Below are 21,760 nucleotides of genomic sequence, written 5' to 3'. Positions count from 1 at the left end.
AGAAAATTATTTCTAAACAAGTATATACGGCCATAAGTTTGGCCAGGCCGAATCTTATGTACCCTCCACCATGGATTGCGTAGAAACTTGTACGAAAGACAGTCATCCACAATCGAATTAATTGGGTTGTGGTATCTTAAAACTACTTAACATAGTTTTCTAAATTGTGAGTTAGTCCATACGTGGTATATATTAGACAAAAAAGGTATGTATAGGTAAGACTACAAATAATTACGAATCGATATGGACTTTTGCACGGTACGTAGAGAGCCAGAATTGAAATATGGGGGTCGCTTATATGTGGGCTATATACAATTATGAACTTGATATAGACCAATTTTTGTGTGATTGGGGATCTATTTATCTGAGGGATATATATAACTTTAGACCGATATGGACCTAGTTAGGCATGGTTGTTAACGGCTATATACTACCACAATGTACCAAATTTCAACTGACTCGGATGAAATTTGCTCCTCCAAGTTTGGAGCCACTTGGAGGAGCAAATTTCATCCGAGTCAGTCCCAAATCTCGGGATCGGTTTATGTGGGGGCTATATATGATTAGGGACTGATATGGACCACTTTTGGCATGGTTATCATGTACTAACATCACGTACCAAATTTCAACCGAATCGGATGAATTTTGCTCTTCCAAGGGGCTCCGGAGGTCAAATCTGGGGATCGGTTTATATGGGGGCTATATATAATTATGGACCGATTTCGACCAATTTTTGCATGGGTGTTTGAGGCTATATATTAACACCACAAACCAAATTTCAACCCAATCGGTTGAATTTTGCTCTTCCACGAGGCTCAGGAGGTCAAAGCTGGGGATCGGTTTATATGGGGGCTATATATAATTATGGACCGATGTGGACCAATTTTTTCATGGTTGTTAGAGACCATATTCTAACACCATGTACCAAATTTCAGCCGGATCGGATGAAATTTGCTTCTCTTAGAGGCTCCGCAAGCCAAATCTGGGGATCGGTTTATATGGGGGCTATATATAATTATGGACCGATGTGTACCAATTTTTGCATGGTTGTTAGAGACCGTATACCAACACCATGCACCAAATTTTAGCCGGATCGGATGAAATTTGCTTCTCTTAGAGGTTCGGCAAGCCAAATCGGGGGATCGGTTTATATGGGGGCTATATATAATTATTGACCGATGTGGACCAATTTTTGCATGGTTATTACAGACCATATATCAACACCATGTAGCAAATTTCAGCCGGATCGGATGAAAATTGCTTCTCTTAGAGAATCTTTGGTGATCATCTGGAGAAGGCCTTGAGGAATCAATTGGTGTTTGGTTTGTTGGATAAAAAGGTTCAGAGCAGGCTGTTGGAGAAAAAAGGGCTGACTTTTGCTGAAGCAATGGATATGGTGATGGCGAGCGAGATGGCAGAGACGGGTGGAAATGAATTGCAGTGTAAGGTGGAGAAGATGAGCGTGAACAAAATGGCGGTCAAGTCGACTAAAGAAGGAAGGTATAAGAAAAGAGTAAGTCGTTATGAAGCAAAAACCTGTTTTCGCTGTGGGGACAACAGACACATGGCCGATCAATGCAAATTTAAAGACGCCGTATGTCATTTGTGCAAAAAGAAAGGGCACATTAAGAAGGTATGCTATAAAGGCAAAAATAAAGTGAATATGATAAACGACAGTGAAGAAGAGAAAACAGTAGAAGAAATTCTGCACATTGCAGAAATACAGAGCCCAACAAAATTACGTAAGAAAATTGTGGTGCCTTTAAAGGTCAATAATCACTTGATTGATTTCGAGATGGACACGGGTGCTCCTGTTTCCATAATGAATTTAAACGACGCAAAGAATTATTTCTCAAAAATTACAGTCGAACCATCAGATATACAACTAACAAGCTATTGTGGCACGAAACTAAAATGTGTAGGTTTCATTCGAGTGAACATAGCTCAATGTCATAACAAGAAATTGAAGTTGTACATCGTCAAGTCGGATCGGAAGCCATTGATGGGTCGAGATTGGTTGCGTCAAATAAAGCTAAATTTGGACGAAATAATTAAAGGCGATGAGGGTAGAGAAGTTGTTAATTCAATACAAACCGAGAACGAATCAAAAATTAAAAAATTGCTTGAAAAGTATCCTGTAGTGGTTTCAAAATCAGTTGGCAAAATAAAAGAACTTCAAGCCCGTTTATATTTAAAGCCAGACGTAACACCAAAATTTGTGAAGGCTAGAAGGGTCCCATTTCCACTGATGGAAGCTGTTGAAAAACAATTGGATGAGCATGTTGCTGATGGCTTATTTGAAAAAGTTGAGAAAAGCGAATGGGCTACCCCTGTGGTTATTGTGCCAAAAAAGAATGGGGCGGTAAGAATATGCGGCGACTACAAAGTAACCCTTAACCCGGCTTTAGTACTAGATGAGTATCCTCTTCCTACGATTGAGGAACTTTTCAGCAAGATGGCTGGAGGAAAAAAATTTTCTAAAATTGATTTGACGAAGGCGTACTTACAACTGGAAATTCATCCAAAGGACAGACATTTGTTAACATTAAACACACATAAAGGTCTATACCAACCGACTCGGATGATGTATGGCATAGCCAGTGCACCTGCAAAATTTCAAAGGTTAATGGAACAAATTCTGAGCGACATTCCTGGCGTTTCAGTTTTCTTAGACGATATCAAGATTACGGCTCCAGACGACCAAACCCACCTGTACAGACTAGAAGAAGTTTTAAAAAGATTCTGTAAGTACAACATGCGAATAAATATTGATAAGTCGGAATTCTTGCAAAACGAAATTGTTTACTGTGGGTATGTGATAAATAAATCGGGCATTAAGCGCATGGAAAGTAAAATACAAGCAATACAACAAATGAAAATGCCATCGAACAAAGACGAAGTTCGTGCTTTTCTAGGCCTTATTAATTACTACGGTAGATTCGTAAAAAACCTCGCCGATATTGCATATCCATTAAACCGGCTATTGCAAAATGAGGTACAATTTTGTTTTGATAAAGAGTGTGAAGCAGCGGTTAATGAAATTAAAAGGCAAATGCAGTCCGATACGGTTCTAACCCATTACGACCCAAGGTTACCAATAACATTAGCTGTCGACGCTAGCCCTACAGGTGTGGGCGCAGTACTTAGTCACATTTGCGAAGATGGTTCTGAAAAACCCATACAATTCGCGTCACAGACCCTTAGTAGAACACAGCAAAAGTATTCCCAAATAGATAGAGAGGCGTACGCTATAATTTTTGGTGTCCGCAAATTTTATAATTATTTATTTGGTAAGAAATTTACTCTAATTACAGACAATAGAGCCATATCGCAAATTTTCTCACCAAAGAAAGGACTACCAGTATATTCAGCAACAAGAATGCAACATTATGCCATATTTTTAGAGCAGTTCAATTATGATATCCAATGCAAGAGGTCAAAAGAAAATTCAAATGCAGATGCTATGTCACGTTTGCCAACACCTGAAAGCGACGAGTTCATTGATGAAGTCCATGTTGTGGAAGAAGAGATTATTAATAATTTACCTGTTACAGCTGAGGAACTAAGGTATGCAACAAAGATGGATTCAGAGGTAAAAACTTTGTTAAATTGCTTGCAGTATGGTCGCGAGTGTAATAGTAAAGACCGTTTTGGAATCACTCAAACGGAATTTTCTTTGAATAATGGCTGCATTTTACGCGGCATTAGGGTGTACATACCAAAAAAGTTGAGAGAACGTGTCTTAGATGAATTACATACAGCACATTTCGGTATATCACGTATGAAAAGTTTAGCAAGAGCCTATGTATGGTGGAACCAAATGGACAACGACATTGAGAATTTAGTGGCTAAATGCGAATCGTGTCAATTAGTACGCCCGGATCCAAAAAAGGTTGAAACGCATTGTTGGGCCAGGCCGAGCAAGCCATTCGAGCGTGTTCATGCAGACTATGCAGGACCTTTCATGGGAAAATACTTGTTCATACTTATAGATTCATTTACAAAATGGCCAGAAATTCATATTGTTCCCAATATAACAACGGACACAACAATTCAAAAATGTCGGGAAATATTTGCCCAATTTGGTATTCCGAATATATTTGTGAGCGACCATGGAACACAATTTGTATCCAATGATTTTAAGAGGTTTCTCAAAGAGAATGGTATCGAGCACAAGCTAGGCGCACCCTACCATCCAGCAACTAATGGCCAAGCCGAACGGTATGTACAAACGTTTAAAAACAAATTATTAGCATCGAAGTGCAGCCCAAGCTCAATGAGCAAAGAATTGGCAAAAATATTATTTTCTTACCGGCGAGCTATCCATCCTGTTACTGGAAAATCACCAGCGATGTTGATGTTTGGTAGACAGATTAAATCCCGACTTGATTTATTGTTACCAAAAAATGGTGCCCAGATATATAACCCAAATACAAATGTCAAATATTTTTCAGTTGGTGATAGAGTTTCAGTGCGACACTATCTGTCTATTAGCAAATGGAAATTTGGAGAGGTGAAGGAGAGGCTTGGGAAGCTCCATTATAACATTAAATTGGACGATGGAAGAGTATGGAAGCGACACGTGGACCAAATACGGAAAGTAGGCGTTAACAAGAACACTATTAGAAGCGAATCGGAAAGGAAATCTTTTGTAAGTCAACAATAAATAATCATTTCAAGTAAGCAACAACATCTAGGAATTCCACGAGCTGTGTTACAAGAATCCCTACCACCAGCAAACTTAAATGAAGACCCATCTAAGACTGTCTCAGAAGCAACTCAACTTTCAACTCCTAATAATGCTCTTAGACGCTCTGAAAGACAACGAAAAGTACCAGCACGATTTTTGGATTATTAATTTAAAACAAAAAATGATCTATTTTTCATATTATAAACTTTTCATATTATTATTTATATGAAAGGGAAATGAATTTTCATGTATAAGTACACATCATATATATATTTAACAAAAAAATTATGTATATATCAAACTCTTTTAAGGGGGGGAAAATGATATAATGATTAATTATTATATTTGGCAACCCTACTACAGTTAAGTACCAAATGTCATATAAACGAAATAAACACAATATCACTTCTTGTGCAAATCTCAAAGTGAGCGGATGTTTTTCATTTATGATAGCGGCAATTTTGCTTATTTACGTAGCCATTCAACCAGAAATGAGCCTCATCGCTGAACAAAATTTGTCGATAAACACATTTCGAACCGAACACTGATTTTGGTAATAAAATTCAATGATTTGCAAGCGTTGCTCGTTAGTAAGTCTATTCATGATGAAATGTCAAAGCATACTGAGCATCTTTCTCTTTGACACCATGTCTGAAATCCCACGTGATCTGTCAAATACTAATGCATGAAAATCCTAACCTCAAAAGAATCACCCTTTATAATCCCATGGTCCATGGTAGAATAAAAATTCACAATTCCAATAGGTTAAATTTAAATTAGTTTTTCATGTACTTACCTCCAATTGGGATTTCTTCATATAACCATCGAGTGATGTGGTAAAGACAAATCCTTTATCTTCACATACATGCATTTGGGTTATGGCTTCAGTATGTTTATGGAAAGTATTAACCAATTCCAAGGTAGAAGCATTAAATGAATAGATTTTACCATCTTCCGATGAAGCCAATATTGTATTGTCGAATATTCGTATTTGGGCAATGGGAGATTGTAAACCTTGAAACTGTTGACATGGCATATTTTTATAACGCATCTCTCGTGAATTGGCATCATCGCTTCCGGCATGAGATGTTACGGTACTGGCTATTGAAATTGGTGATATAGCAGGCAAAGGTGGCGTTGCGGTCGAGGTAGATGGACGATTTGCATCATCTGCTACCACCACTTCTATGGCATTTGAGATTGTACCATTGATTTTAGATGGTCCTGTTTTAGTCTTGCTATGTTCTTCATTCTGCAATTTGTGAATTTCATCACTAGCCTCATTGCTAATATCCAAAGCAGTGGACGATTTAGATGAGCATTTATTTTCGTAAATTCTTCTTGAAGTTCTATCTCTGGGCGAGGTTATTTTGAAATGGATTTTATTTTGATTTTTTCCTTCAGAATTAAATCGTGATATATTCGATTCTTTAGTGGGTGTATTGCTTCTCCGTGAATTGCTATCCACCGATGAACTATTACCATCTCTAGGTGTATCATGATTATTTGGTGATGATGGGACTTTGGGTATATGAATCGAATCAACAATTTCATCTGGTACAAATTCCGTATTTGTGGTATGATCTTTAGTCGGCCCTATATTCAGGGATTTTAGTTGTTTTCTTATCTCTTCCCTTAAACGTTTACTTCCACTACTACTAACTTCCCGTATATCACTTGAAGATTTTTGAGCCTTTTGGCAAAGGCGTTTGTAGGCTTCTCCTATGGATAGTGTGTCGGGAGATCTTCTCCGTTTTGTTCTTTCTGATGTATGTCTTGTAGGTGATGATCTCTGCTGGCCTGAGGATGATAATGAGGCCGATTGTTTATTTCTACGAGGACTTTCACACTCTTCTCCAGAAACGGGTTGATGAATAGGCTTATTTGTTTTCTTGTTGTCGGATACAGGTGATTGCTCCCTAATGTGTTTTTGTGTTCTAGATTCTGTTGGAGGTGTCGTCACTATCGTAGGAGCTGGATTTATTATTGTGGGCTCTTGATCATCATCGGGTATTTCTACAGTTTCATTTTTGATATTTTTTACATTTAAAATAGACTCACTATTGTTATTGCTGGCAGAGGTGGTGGCGCCACCACAATTTTGTTTCCCCAGAGCGGCAGCACTTGCCGTTGATGTTGTCACATTGGCAGTCATGGCCGTATTGAGAAGTATGAATTTTTCATTTTGTAATTTTATGGCCAATAGATCTGTATCCATTTTATCCTTTTGCAATTTCAATATCATTTCTTCGATATACATTTTCCGTTTGTGAAGCTCCATAAGTTTGACATCGATCTCACGTAGATTATTGACCACTGCCTCACCTATTGGGCTTTGTTTTCTTAACATATCCAAGTCTAAAGCTGGAAATGTGGGTGACTGTGTAAACGAAGAGCTGGAGGGTGCTGATGCTGATACTGAGGAGGAGGAGGAGGGAAACTCAAAAAGACTAGAACTGTAACGTATAGAGGAAGTGTCCATGGGCAAGAGATTGTAGTCGGATGTATTGAAATTCGTTAGCGTTCTGATATGATTATATTGATTATCGGTATCTCTTTGTAGCTGCGTAATCCTATTTAGATTATGCAGAGTACATTCATCCTTATGAGCTTTCAAACCATTGGAGTTTTTACAACATCCCACCAGTGTAGTTGAGGAGGATGGTGAATGCGATGAAGTTGCTGCAGCCACAGTGGGCATTAGTAATGGGTTGTTGGCTTGGGGTATATGCTGCTCCTTATTCACTTGATTCATCAATGTATGACTTTGATGTTGAGCTGTCGATGAGGAAGTAATTGCTTGTTGGGGACTGGATATTGCAATTGTATGCTGGGATGCTGCTGCTGCAGCTTTCATTTCTTGCCGATATAAGGATAATACCTTTGAGACACATTTCTCTATGGTCCTATCCTCATCTTTATCATTGTGGGTTGAGGGTATTTGTGTCAGCTCACCATTTTTTGTTGTATCCGGGGAAGATGCTCCTCCATTGTGTGTTTGTTTCCTCATATCCTTATCGCGTTTACCGTCTTTTTCTGGTGATTTTTGGCAGGTGACAGACTTACTGCAATTTGTTTCTCCCATTTTGGCGACTTGCTTTTGTTTATTGAAAACATTTACAATTTCTCTCATAAGAAATTCCAAGGCCATGGAACAGTCGGGTGATTTAAGATTTCGTTGAATTTTGGCCACTTCCATTTTGGAGAATTTCTCCGAATTATATTCACTGACACATATACACGATATAAAATGCAATTTTGTATGAGTGGAATTGGAATATTTGACACGATAACGTTCATTAAGACTTTCACTAAGGCTGGGTAATATAAGTTTCTCGAAACTATCGACAACATTCTCGGCATCAACTTTTAGTTTTAGACGTTTACGTTTTATGGCTGACGAAGAGGATTTCTTTGAGTTATCGGATTCCGAATCACTTGAAGAGGATGAGGATGATGATGAAGATGTCGAGGATGATGATGAGGAGGAAGAGGATGCACTAGAAGAATTAGAAGATGAATCTAAGACAATAACTCCGCTGGACGATGATGATGATGTTAAATCGATGGAGTTGCTATCCTTGAGAGGGCGTTTTTTCTTATGGGACTTTTTGTGAGATTCTTTATGTTTGCGATATTTTTTCACTTTTTTCCCATTTTTGGGATTTTGATCTTCGAGTTGTGGAGTCATTGTGCTTTCCGATTTTATATTTGATTCTTTCATTTCCAAGTGTTCTAGACCCTCTAGAGAAGGTTCACAAATAATAGATTCAGGTAACAACTCAAGAGCAGGCGAATCTGTTGACACTTCTTCAGGTTGCTTGAGATCTTCTTGTTTCTCCAAACTGTTGGGAGTCTCTGTTAAATTTTTCTCTATGGTATCTTCGTCTTTAGCGGGTTCCCTTGATATTTCTATGAAATCGTATCCCAAAACTTTACGTATCTCTTCTAAAACCACATCGGGTATATGAATCGAATCAACAATTTCATCTGGTACAAATTCCGTATTTGTGCTATGATCTTTTGTGGGCTCTATATTCAGGGATTTTAGTTGTTTCCTTATCTCTTCCCTTAAACGTTTGCGAGCTTGTAACTTTAAGGCTTCGTCGTATTTGGTATCGGTACTATTGATTATATCCTTGATATTGATTTTATTCATAGTCACCAGCTTATCCACTATATTATCAGCCGTTGAGGCTGTATTGCTGCTGGTCGAGGTATTGCTGCATGTTGAGACGTTACGTTTACGTTTTACCAAATTCGGTTTGAATATCGTATGACTATGTTTGTGTGGTGTACTAGGTAATGATTGAACGGTAGCAGTTGGTGGTATGGATTTTGTACAAAGATCATTTGTTAGGGGATCTTCACGTGGTGTTTCCCAAAATTCTGAAGCTATAAGACGCGACAGAGGTATCAGTGATATTTTAGGAAATTGAAACTCTTTGGTTTCTCCTTCACTTTGAGGATCTGAGCTGGAAGTCGATGATTTCTTTTTATCCAAATCTGTTACGGCAAGTTCTTCCTGATGTTCTATGGTTGTATTTGGTTGTGTATGTTGCTCATTGATATTCTCTGGATTTGCATGACTTGAGAAATCTTCCACAACACTGGGCATATGCTCATATAATGGTTCCGAAATGTCCAGCAAAACTTCACAATTCTCGGAATTAGGGTTTAGACCGGAGCTAACTGAAGGAATATCTTCAATGACAGGCGATTCTACTCTGTCTTCCAATATGGCAGGTATTAAAGGGCTTAATGTGTTATTATTTGTCTCAAGATCCGATTGTAATATTGGAGCTATTGACTCTGAAGCCACAACACTTTCTTGAGTTGAGAAATTTTCTTCGGTATTCGATTCTTTTATTTCAGAAGATTGTACACCTTCAACATTTAATTCCTTTGATGTCTCAGTTGCTATAGCTGTAGATGGTTCCAATATATTTTCCCCACCATTCAATATTTGGGTGCTGGTATCACATTCCGTTACTACAGGAGTTGATGATGATGATGTTATTACTGGTGAATTCTCTTTTGAAGGGGAATTTTGTAATTTCTTTTCGATTTGCTTTTCAACTTTTTGTTTTTTCTTAGGTGGTGTTATAGATTTAAGTTGCTTTTTGTAGGATTTATTTATTGATAGCTTTGATTTATTGTTGGGACTTGTTTTTGTAGTTTTCACTTTGGGTGATATTTTGGGTTTTTTAATTGTAGTTCCTTCTAATTTTTTGGAATCTTCACAATTTTTGCTAGCTTCTGTCGGGGCTGGACGTTTTGGTGATAAACGTATAGGATTAGTCAATGGTTTGTAGTTATTATTACCACTATTGGTTTCTTTCTCATCGTTCACCAATTGCTTTTCACTTGTGGGGGATTTCTTTGTAGTATTGTCCTTAAGTTGGTGATCTTTTCTTTCCTTATCCTTATTTTCACTGGTGGGGGATTTCTTAGTAGTATTGTCCTTAAGTTGGTGATCTTTTCTTTCCTTATCCTTAGTTTGTTGAGTTTTTCTCTCTCTATCTCTATCCTTCTCTTTATCCTTATTTTTATCTTTCTCTTTACTTTTATCCTTCTCCTTGCTTCTATCTTTATCCTTATCTTTATCTCTTGCTTCTTTTTCTTTTACTTCTTTCTTTTCTTTATTTTCGAAAAATTTCCCCTCAACATCTGTGTGAAATTTACTAGCAGTATTATCTCCTTCGTTACTACTTTGTAAATGTTTTTTATCAAATCGTGGCGTAGAATTTGAATAATTCTGATTTTTACGATAATAATTATTGCTCGTATTAGAGTTTGGTGTCCAAGGTATAGCGTTGGAGTTCTTGTAGTTGGAATTGGAATTATTGTTATTCCAATGCCAATTGCTACGATTATTTTGGTTTGGTTTAGGGCTATTGCTATTGTGATAATTTGTTAGGTGGCCTCCCCGTTGAAAATTTTTGGGATGAAAATCTCCATTCGTTCGGGATTTCTAAAAGAAGGAAAAACAAATAGATTTATTGCCAATTGGAAATATTAATATAAATTTTATATATATATATATATATATATATATATATATATATATATATATATATATATATATATATATATATATATATATATATATATATATATATATATATATATATATATATATATATATATATATATATATATATATATATATATATATATATATATATATATATATATATATATATATATATATATATATATATATATATATATATATATATATATTAAAAAACAGATAAAATCAGTATTGCTGAATTAAAGTTTTCCTATAGAAAACCTAATTCAGCAGTTCTGAATTAAAGTTTTCCTATAGCAAATCTAATTCAGCCATGCTGGATTAAAGTTTTCCTACAGAAAACCTTATTCAGCCAGCTTGAATTAAAGTTTATCTATAGAAAACCTAATTCAGCCAGTCGGAATTAAAGCTTTCCTATAGAAAACCTAATTCAGCCACTCTGAATTAAAGTTTTCTTATAGAAAACCTAATTCAGTCAAGCTGAATTAAGGGTTTCCTACAGAAAACATAATTTAGCCAGTCGGAATAAAGTTTTTCTATAGAAAACTTAATTTAGCCAGTCTGAATTAAAGTTTTCCTATGGAAAACCTAATTCAGATTGTCTGAACTAAAGTTATCTTATAGAAAACCTAATTCAGCCAGGCTGAATTAAAGTTTTCCTATAGAAAACCTAATTCAGCCAGTCGGAATTAAAGTTTTCCTATAGAAAACCTAATTCAGCCACTCTGAATTAAAGTTTTCTTATAGAAAACCTAATTCAGCCAGGCTAAATTAAAGTTTTCCTACAGAAAACCTAATTTAGCCAGTCGGAATAAAGTTTTTCTATAGAAAACTTAAGTCTGAATTAAAGTTTTCCTACGGAAAACCTAATTCAGGCAATCTGAATTAAAGCTGTCCTATAGAAAACCTAATTTAGCCAGCCGGAATTAAAGCTTTTTCTATAGAAAACCTAATTCAGACAGTCTGAATTAAAGTTTTCCTATAGAAAACGTAATTCAGCCAGTCGCAATTAAAGTTTTCCTATAGAAAACCTAATTCAGCCATTCTGAATTAAAGTTTTCCTATAGAAAACCTAATTCAGCTATTCTGAATTAAAGTTTTCCTATAGAAAACCTAATTCAAATAAGCTGAATTGTAGTTTTCCTACACAAAACCTATTTCAGCCAGTCTGAATATAAGTTTTCCTATAGAAAACCTAATTCAGCCACTTTGAATTAAATTTTTCCTATAGCAAACCTAATTCAGCCAGCCTGAATTAAAGTTTTTCTATAGAAAACTTAATTTAGCCAGTCTGAATTAAAGTTTTCCCATATTAAACCTAATTCTGCCAGTCGGAATTAAAGTTTTCCTATAGAAAACCTTATTCAGTCAAGCTGAATTAAGGTTTTCCTATAGAAAACCTAATTTAGCCAGTCGGAATTAAAGTTCTCATACAGAAAACTAATTCAGCCAGTGGAAATTAAAGTTTTCCTATAGAAAACCTAATTCAGATAGTCTGAACTAAAGTTATCTTATAGAAAACCTAATTCAGCCAGTCTGAATTAAAGCTTTCCTATAGAAAACTTAATTTAACCAGTCGGAATTAAAGTTTTTCTATAGAAAACTTAATTTGGTCGGTCGGAATTAAAGTTTTCTTATAGAGAATCTAATTCAGCCACGCTGAATTAAAGTTTTCCCGTAGAAAAGTTAATTCAGCCAGTCTGAATTAAAGTTCTCTTATAGAAAATCTAATTTAGCCAGGCTGAATTAAAGTTTTCCTATAGAAAACCTAATTCAAACTAGCTTAATTGTAGTTTTCCTACACAAAACCTAATTCAGCCAGGCTGAACTTAAGTTTTCCTAATTCAAGTTAACCTAATTCAGCTAAGCCGAATTAATGTTTTCCTAAAGAAAACATTATTCAGTCAGGCTGAGTGAAATTTTTTCAATAGAAAAGCTAATAATTTATCCCTATGTTTTACTTTTTTCAAATAATACTTACAAAGTTTTTCACATAATTAGGACTATAATTATTTTTCCAATATGGAGTACTGTTATTGTTATTATTGCGTATGCTGAAAAGATAAGAAAAACAAAATTGAAATATTAGAAACATTAAATACCAATATATGAAAGACATTTTTATTAAGTTCACAAAACTAAATTTATAATTTCGGCGAATTATTTATATGGAGATGATTAAAAGGTCCCATCCACATCATTTGTAAATTCCAAAAGCTTCCCCCAATTAATCACTTTTTGTTGATTTATGAGTGGTGTTATATTTTAAATTACTGTCACGCTTATCGAAAACCACTTGAATTGCGACACAATTCACGTGGTACGTGATTTATATTTTCTTCGCATGTTTTTTTTTTTGTTTTTCATTTAAATTTTCAAACATCCATGAACCTCTTCATACCCGCTAAAGACAAGCAGCAAGAAGAACTTCGTCAGGTGTTTATCGAGAGGATTTTCTTGACCATCTTGACCTTAGTGGAAAAGAAAAACTCATTAACAATCTTGATTAGGAGTGAAGCGGTGCTTTTATTTTCTTTCGTTTGTACACGAATAATTAATGCAATCAAAGAACGTGCTAAGAGCGAAATACACATACCACCATAAACAAAACAAGTATATACAGCAGTAAGTTCGGCCGGGCCGAATCTTAAATACCCACCACCATGAACCAAATATTAGGGTTTCCTTTGAAATTTCAGGAGGGCTTGAGGACTTGAGGACACAACCCGAAGATAAATTTAAAGATTTCACCTATGAGGACTATATCAGATTCTGGATTTGTAAGAACCATTTTTGTTTGAGGTTTAGAGGAATCATTAACATCTCTTGTAAGTGTGCAAGAAAATTATAAAATAACGTCTTGATTTGAAATCTTAAATCTGTAGAAGTAAAATCTGGAAATTTTACATTGAGTTTCAAGCAATTTTCATGATCAGTGCGCCTTCTACACCCTCAAGAAGTGAAGTCGGTCTATATGGAGGCATTACCAAGTGGACCGATAAAAACTTAATCCGATACACGTTTTTGTGAGCCTAAAATACCAGAATATTTACAATTTCAGGCATATCAGATAAAAACTACGGTTTCTAGAAACCCAAGGAGTTAAATCGGGAGATCGTTCTTATGGGGGCTATACTAAAATATGGACCGATACTCACCATTTTCGGCACACCTCTTTGTGACCCGAAAATACCTCTAGATTTCCAATTTCAGGCAAATAGGATAAAAACTTCGGATTCTAGAAGCCCAAGAAGTAAAATCGGGAAATCGGTCTATATGGGGGCTATGCCAAAATATGGATCGATACTCACCATTTTCGGCACACCTCTTTATGGTCCTAAAATACCTCTAGATTTCCAATTTCAGACAAATTGGATAAAAACTACGGTTTCTATAAGCCCAAGACCCCAAATCGGGAGACGGTCTATATGGGGGCTATACCATAATATGGACCGATACTCACAATTTTTGGCACACGTATTTGTGGTCCTACAATACCTCTAGATTTCCAATTTCAGACAAATTGGATAAAAACTACGGTTTCTATAAGCCCAAGACCCCAAATCGGGAGATCGGTCTATATGGGGGCTATACCAAAATATGGACCGATACTCACAATTTTTGGCACACATATTTGTGGTCCTACAATACCTCTAGATTTCCAATTTCAGATAAATTGAATAAAAACTGCGGTTTCTATAAGCCCAAGAAGTAAAATCGGGAGATCGGTCTATATGGGGGCTATACCAAAATATGGACCGATACTCACAATTTTTGGCACACGTATTTGTGGTCCTACAATACCTCTAGATTTCCAATTTCAGGTAAATTGAATAAAAACTGCGTTTTCTATAAGCCCAAGAAGTAAAATCGGGAGATCGGTCTATATGGGGGCTATACCAAAATATGGACCGATACTCACAATTTTTGGCACACGTATTTGTGGTCCTACAATACCTCTAGATTTCAAATTTCAGGAAAATTGAATAAAAACTGCGGTTTCTATAAGCCCAAGAAGTAAAATCGGGAGATCGGTCTATATGGGGGCTATACTAAAACGTGGACCGATACTCACCATTTTTGGCACATTTCTTTATGGTCATAAAATACCTCCAGATTTCAAATTTCAGGCAAATTGGATAAAAACTACGATTTCTATAAGCCCAAGACCCCAAATCGGGAGGTCGGTTTATATGGGGACTATATCAAAACCTGGACCGATATAGCCCATCTTCGAACTTGACCTGCCTGCAGACAAAAGACGAGCTTGTGCAAAATTTCAGCACGATTGCTTCATTATTGAAGTCTGTAGCGTGATTACAACAGACAGACAGACAGACAGACAGACAGACGGACAGACGGACATCGTTATATCGTCTTAGAATTTCTCCCTGATCAAGAATATATATACTTTATATAGTCGGAAATCGATATTTCGATGCGTTACAAACGGAATGACAAACTTATTATACCCCCGTCACCATTCTATGGTGGTGGGTATAAAAACAACGAACAAATTTTTAACATATTTTAAGAAAATTCACAAATTCACTTGTAAAACAATGGGAAAATATTCACGTACCATGATATTCAGGGATGGGGACGATGTCATGGTTAAACTTATTGTGGATGGCAATAATTTAGCAGAGATTTAAAATTTATAATCACATTACTACATTGGCTAAGGCAAAAATTTTCTACTTCAGTTTGAAAAATGCATAAAAAAATTCAGTCTGACTAAGTTAGGTTTTCTATATGAAAACTTTAATTCAGCCTGGCTAAATTAGGTTTTCTATAGGAAACTATGTATAAACTAGGTCATCTATAAGAAAACTACAACTCAGCCTTGTTGAATTAGGTTTTCTATAGGAAAACTTTAATTCAGCCTTGCTGAAAACTTCAATTCAGCCTGTCTGAATTAGGTTTTCTATAGAAAAACTTTAATTCTGCTGGATGAATTAGAAATCTTTAATTCAGACTGGCTGAATTAGTTTTTCTAAAAGAAGCAATGTGTAAACTAGGTCATCTTTGAGAAAACTATAATTCAGCCTTGTTAAATTAAGTTTTCTATAGGAAAACTTTAATTCAGCCTTGTTGAAAATTTCAATTCAGGCTGTCTGAATTAGGTTTTCTACAGAAAAACTTTTATTCTGCTGGCTGAATTAGGGTTTCTCTTGGAAAACTTTAATTCAGAATGGCTGATTAGGTTTTCTATAGCAAAATTTAAATTCAGCCTGACTGAGTTGGGTTTTCTGTAGGAAAACTTAAATTCAGGCTGACTGAATTGGGTTTTCTATAGGAAAACTTGAATTCAGCCTGGCTGAATTAGGTTTTCTATAGGAAAACTTTAATTTAGCCTGGCTGAATTAGATTTTCTATAGGAAAGGCTTAATTTTGCTTGGCTGGATTAGGTTTTGTATAGGAAAACTTAAATTCAGCCTGGCTGAATTAGGTTTTCTGTAGGAAAACTTAAATTCACCAAGGCTGAATTAGGTTTTGTATAGGAAAACTTTAATTTAGCCTGACTGAATTAGGTTTTCTATAGGAAAGCTTTAAATTTGCCTGGCTGGATTAGGTTTTCTATAGGAAAACTTTAATTCAGCCTTGCTGAAAACTTTAATTAAGCCTGTCTGAATTAGATTTTGTATAGAAAAACTTTAATTCTGCTGGCTGAATTAGGGTTTCTCTTGGAAAACTTTAATTCAGTCTGGCTGAATTAGGTTTTCTATAAGAGAACTTCAATTCAGCCTGGCTGAATTAGGTTTTCTATACGAAAACTTTGATTCAGCCTGACTGAATTATGTTTACTATAGGAAAAATTAAATGCACCCTGTCTGAATTAAGTTTTTATATAGGAAAACTTCAATTCAGCCTGACTAAATTAGGTTTTCTATAGGAAAACTTTATTTCAGCCTGGCTGAATTAAGTTTTGTATAGGAAAATTTAAAATCAGGACTGGTTTTCTATGGGGAAACTTTAACTTAGCCTGGCTGAATTAGGTTTTCTATAGGAAAGCTTGAATTCAGACTGCCTGAATTAGATTTTCTATAGGAAAACTTTAATTTAGCCTGGATGAATTAGGTTTTCTATAGAAAAACTTACATTCAGTCTGGCCGAGTTGGGTTTTCTATAGGAAAACTTTAATTTAGCGTGGCTGAATTAGGTTTTTTTTATAGAAAAACTTAAATTCAGTCTGGCTGAATTGGGTTATCTGTAGGAAAACTTTAATTCAGACTGGCCAAATTAGGTTTTCTATAGAAAAACTTTCATTATTTTGGGTTTCTTCAAAATATTCTATATTTCTATGTTATGATGTTTTTATGATTATTGTAGCATAACTAAACGATGATTTTTTTTTCATTTTTCCAAAAAAAATTTCGCAATGTTCATTAACAAATAAAAGTATTTTTTGCTATTCTCAGAACAAAACACACACTCAAATAAAATCAAATATAAAAATTAATATGCAAAGCATAACTGCAGGAAAAGAAAACAGGACTTCCTTGTTTGAAGAAGTGTTGAAAAAGTAAAGGTTGCCTTAATATACCACTTTTAACACCACACAAAAACCTTTATATCAGGATACTCAAAAGAAAAGGACATTTTTTTATTTGTTTCGTATATCAAGGAATCACGTAAGATTTTACCAAAGTGTTAAAAAGTCAACACCACTGCTGATGATGATGAAAGCATGACTATAATAAATTTTATTCATGTATGAGGTTTTATTTAAATTATGCTTTTTTCTTGCACAAAATATAGGCCTAAATAAAGGAAACTTTATGGTTGAAAGAAGAAAAAAAGACAGTCTAATGAACTACCTCTTTCGAATGTTCTTTGGGGAAAAAATTTTAAGAATGATATGGAGAAGATGAAGTCAATTAAAAACAAAGTCTCCAAAAACTACGTGACTTGGGGTGATATTAACCTGGGGAGTCTTGTACACGATAAAAAATTATTTCATATTTAAAATTAAAACGATTAAAAATAATTGGTTTAAACTTTTTATTTATTAGTTTTTCACAAAAAGGTTCTAATAATGATACTCTTAAGGGTCGAATCTCTACATTGGCAGTCCGTTTTTTTGGGTCCAATAACAAGAACAAAAGAAATATTATAAATCAATAATATTATGTCAATTTTGAGAAACCTCAACGCGGCATTCTAAATCGATCTTGCAATATTGGTATAAGGTTAAAGTGGCAGCCCGATTAAGATTCAGGCTCACTTAGACTATTCAGTCCATTGTGATATTGGTATATCAAATAGTCCTCCAGTCAATGAGGACAGCTCGGTTATTTTTCCGGACTATTCTCTTGATTATCTACGAGAGGAAATCTTAAATTTATATCTAAACTAAAATATATGTATTTTTATTCTTCCAGTGTAAAATACACTAATGCCTCTCTTCCCCTATCACTTTAGCTTTTACTCTCTTACTGTTATTTAAACATTTTAATGTTATTTCTAATTTTTCTCTACCTACTAAATCTCTCCCTCTCCCCCGAGTTTCAATGTTTTGACAACACTTACACTTGTTTTGACATTAATTTGTTGTATCATTTGTTTTTATTGTTCTCATAAACATGACAACTGCTGTTCTTAACTCTTTAACCGCTCTTTAAAAGTTGAAATTGTGTGGGGGAGTGAGGAAATTCAAGGTGGTGAAAAGAAGCTTTGTCTTACCTAAAAAAGGATATTACCGTGGCATGAAAAATATACCAGATATGGATGGGTAGGTGGTTTCATTCCAAAACGGTAGGTGAGTAAAAAAATACACATAATACACCACTTATTGTTGTTTAGAGCATAGTTAACAACATGCTGACTCTGGGTTGTTTTTTGATAAGTAATTTGAAAAAAAAAAATATATAGGAGGAAAATAAATTTTTCTAGGTTTCCTAAATTTTCAAATAATTAAAAGCTAGAGCTACCAGATGTAAAGGGTGATTCTTTTGAGGTTAGGATTTTCATGCATTAGTATTTGACAGATCACGTGGGATTTCAGACATGGTGTCAAAGAGAAAGATGCTCAGTATGCTTTGACATTTCATCATGAATAGACTTACTAACGAGCAACGCTTGCAAATCATTGAATTTTATTACCAAAATCAGTGTTCGGTTCGAAATCTGTTTTTTATCGACAAATTTTGTTCAGCGATGAGGCTCATTTCTGGTTGAATGGCTACGTAAATAAGCAAAATTGCCGCATTTGGAGTGAAGAGCAACCAGAAGCCGTTCAAGAACTGCCCATGCATCCCGAAAAATGCACTGTTTGGTGTGGTTTGTACGCTGGTGGAATCATTGGACCGTATTTTTTCAAAGATGCTGTTGGACGCAACGTTACGGTGAATGGCGATCGCTATCGTTCGATGCTAACAAACTTTTTGTTGCCAAAAATGGAAGAACTGAACTTGGTTGACATGTGGTTTCAACAAGATGGCGCTACATGCCACACAGCTCGCGATTCTATGGCCATTTTGAGGGAAAACTTCGGAGAACAATTCATCTCAAGAAATGGACCGGTAAGTTGGCCACCAAGATCATGCGATTTGACGCCTTTAGACTATTTTTTGTGGGGCTACGTCAAGTCTAAAGTCTACAGAAATAAGCCAGCAACTATTCCAGCTTTGGAAGACAACATTTCCGAAGAAATTCGGGCTATTCCGGCCGAAATGCTCGAAAAAGTTGCCCAAAATTGGACTTTCCGAATGGACCACCTAAGACGCAGCCGCGGTCAACATTTAAATGAAATTATCTTCAAAAAGTAAATGTCATGGACCAATCTAACGTTTCAAATAAAGAACCGATGAGATTTTGCAAATTTTATGCGTTTTTTTAAAAAAAAAAGTTATCAAGCTCTTAACAAATCACCCTTTAAATTTCCCGTTGGAAATTGTAATTCAGCTAAAATGCATAATTTATTTCTTTGTGAAATTTCAGCTGAGCCCTACTGAATTATGTTTTCTATAGGAAAACTTTAATTCAGCCTAGCTGAATTATGTTTTCGATAGGAAAACTGCTACTCAACCTGATTGAGTTATAATTTCTATATGAAATATAATAAAAAACTTCAAATTACCATGGCTGAATTAGGTAAACTTCAATTCAACCTGATTCAATAAGATTTTCTATAGGAAACCTTCAATTCAGCCTGGCTGATTCAGACTTTCTGTAAGAAAACTTCAATTTACCTTGGCTGAATTAGATTATCTATAAGAAAACTTTAATTCTGGCACTCTGAATTGGATTCCTGTAGGAAAACTTTAATTCTGGCACTCTGAATTGGATTCCTGTAGGAAAACTTCAATTCAATCTGGATAAATAAGTTTTTCTATAGGAAAACCTCTATTCAGCCTAGGTGGTGGAAAATCTTCAATTCAACTTTGCTCAATTGTATTTCTGTAGGAATGAGTTATGATATCTATAGAAAAACTTCAAATAAGCTTGGCTGAATTAGAAAAACTTCAATTCAACCTGATTGAATTAGATTTTCTGTAGGAATTATTATGCTGAATTATGCTTCCTATAGAAAAACTTCAATGAAGCTTGGCTGAATTAGGAAAACTTCAATTTAACCTATTTGAATACGATTTTCTATAAAAAATTCAATTCAGCTTGGCTGAATTAGGTTTCTTATAAGAAAAAACTTCAAAGTACCATGGCTGAATTAGGAAAACTTCAATTAAATCTGATTGAATTAGATTTTCTATAGGAAATCTTCAATCCAGCCTGGCTGATGCAGGCTTTCTATACGAAAACTTCAAATTACGATGGCTGAATAAGATTATATATAGGAAAACTTTAATTCTGGCACCCTGAATTGCTAAATTCCTGTAGGAAAACTTCAATTCAATCTGGATAAATTAGTTTTTCTATAGGAAAACTTCTATTCAGCCTTGGTGGTGGTAGGAATGAACTATGCTTTATATACGAAAACTTCAATTTACCTTGGCTGAATTAGAAAACTACAATACAACCTGATTGAATTAGATTTTCTGTAGGAAAACTTCAATCCCACCTGACGCATTGTTTTTTTATAGGAAAATTTCAATTCAGCTTTGCTGAATTAGGTTTTCAGTAGGAGAGCTTCAATTCCAAGTTACTGAGTTAGGGTTTCTTAAGGAAAACTTCAATTCAGCATGGCTGAATTAGGTTTTTATAGGAAAACTTCACTTCAGAATGGCTGCATTAGATTTTCTTCAATTCAGCCGGGTTGAATTAGGCTTTTTAAAGGAAATCTACGATTCGGCCTTGCTGAATTAGGTTTTCTATAGGAAAACTTCATTCAGCTTGGCTAAATTAGATTTTCAATTGTATTTCTGCAGGAATGAATTATGCTTTCCTAAGGAAAACTTCAATTTAATCTGGTTGAATTAAATTTTCTATAAGAAAACTTCATTTCAGCATGACAAAATTAGGTTTTCCATAAGAAAACTTCAATTTATCTTGGATGAATTAGGAAAACTTCAATTCCTCTTTTTTTAGAAAGAAAACTTCAATTCAGCCTGGCTGAATTAGGTTTATTTTATAGGAAAGCTTTACTTCAGACTGGCTGGATTAGATTTTCTTAAGGAAATCTTAAATTCAGCTTGGCTGAATTAGGGTTTCTTAAGGAAATCTTCAATTCAGCCTTGCTGAATTAGGGTTTCTATAGTAAAACATTAATTCTACTTGGCTGATTCATGTTTTCCATAAGAAAACTTCAATTTACCATGGCTGAATTAGAGTATCTATAGGAAAGCTTAAATTCTGGCAGTCTGAATTGGATTCCTGTAAATTAATTTTTCTATATCAATGAATTATGCTTTTTATAGGAAAACTTCAATTCAGCTTTGCTGAATTAGGTTGAATTAGAGTATCTATAGGAAAGCTTAAATTTTGGCAGTTTGAATTGGATTCCTGTAAATTAATTTTTCTATATCAATGAATTATGATTTTTATAGGAAAACTTCAATTCAGCTTTGCTGAGTTAGGTTTTATATATATAGCCTGGCTGAGTAAGGTTTTTTTTAGTATAAAGCTTCGATTCA

General features: G+C 34.9%; 1 protein-coding gene across 1 annotated transcript in view; it reads right to left on the bottom strand.

Annotated features, from left to right (window-relative positions):
• Nucleotides 1–21,760, bottom strand: part of LOC142220561 (uncharacterized) — a 112,691-nt gene that overhangs the window by 17,149 nt on the left and 73,782 nt on the right. The window contains exons 2-3 of the mRNA XM_075289747.1: nt 12,709–12,781; nt 5,487–10,664 (exon numbers count right to left, since the gene is read on the bottom strand). Coding sequence (XP_075145862.1) covers nt 5,487–10,664; nt 12,709–12,781 — 5,251 coding nt within the window. The remainder of the gene's footprint in view (nt 1–5,486; nt 10,665–12,708; nt 12,782–21,760) is intronic.

This window comes from Haematobia irritans, chromosome 1 (assembly GCF_050003625.1).
Source record: "Haematobia irritans isolate KBUSLIRL chromosome 1, ASM5000362v1, whole genome shotgun sequence".
Classification (NCBI taxonomy): domain Eukaryota; kingdom Metazoa; phylum Arthropoda; class Insecta; order Diptera; family Muscidae; genus Haematobia; species Haematobia irritans.
The sequence above is the reverse complement of the archived record's forward strand: the minus strand, read 5'-3'. Positions and strand labels throughout refer to the sequence as shown.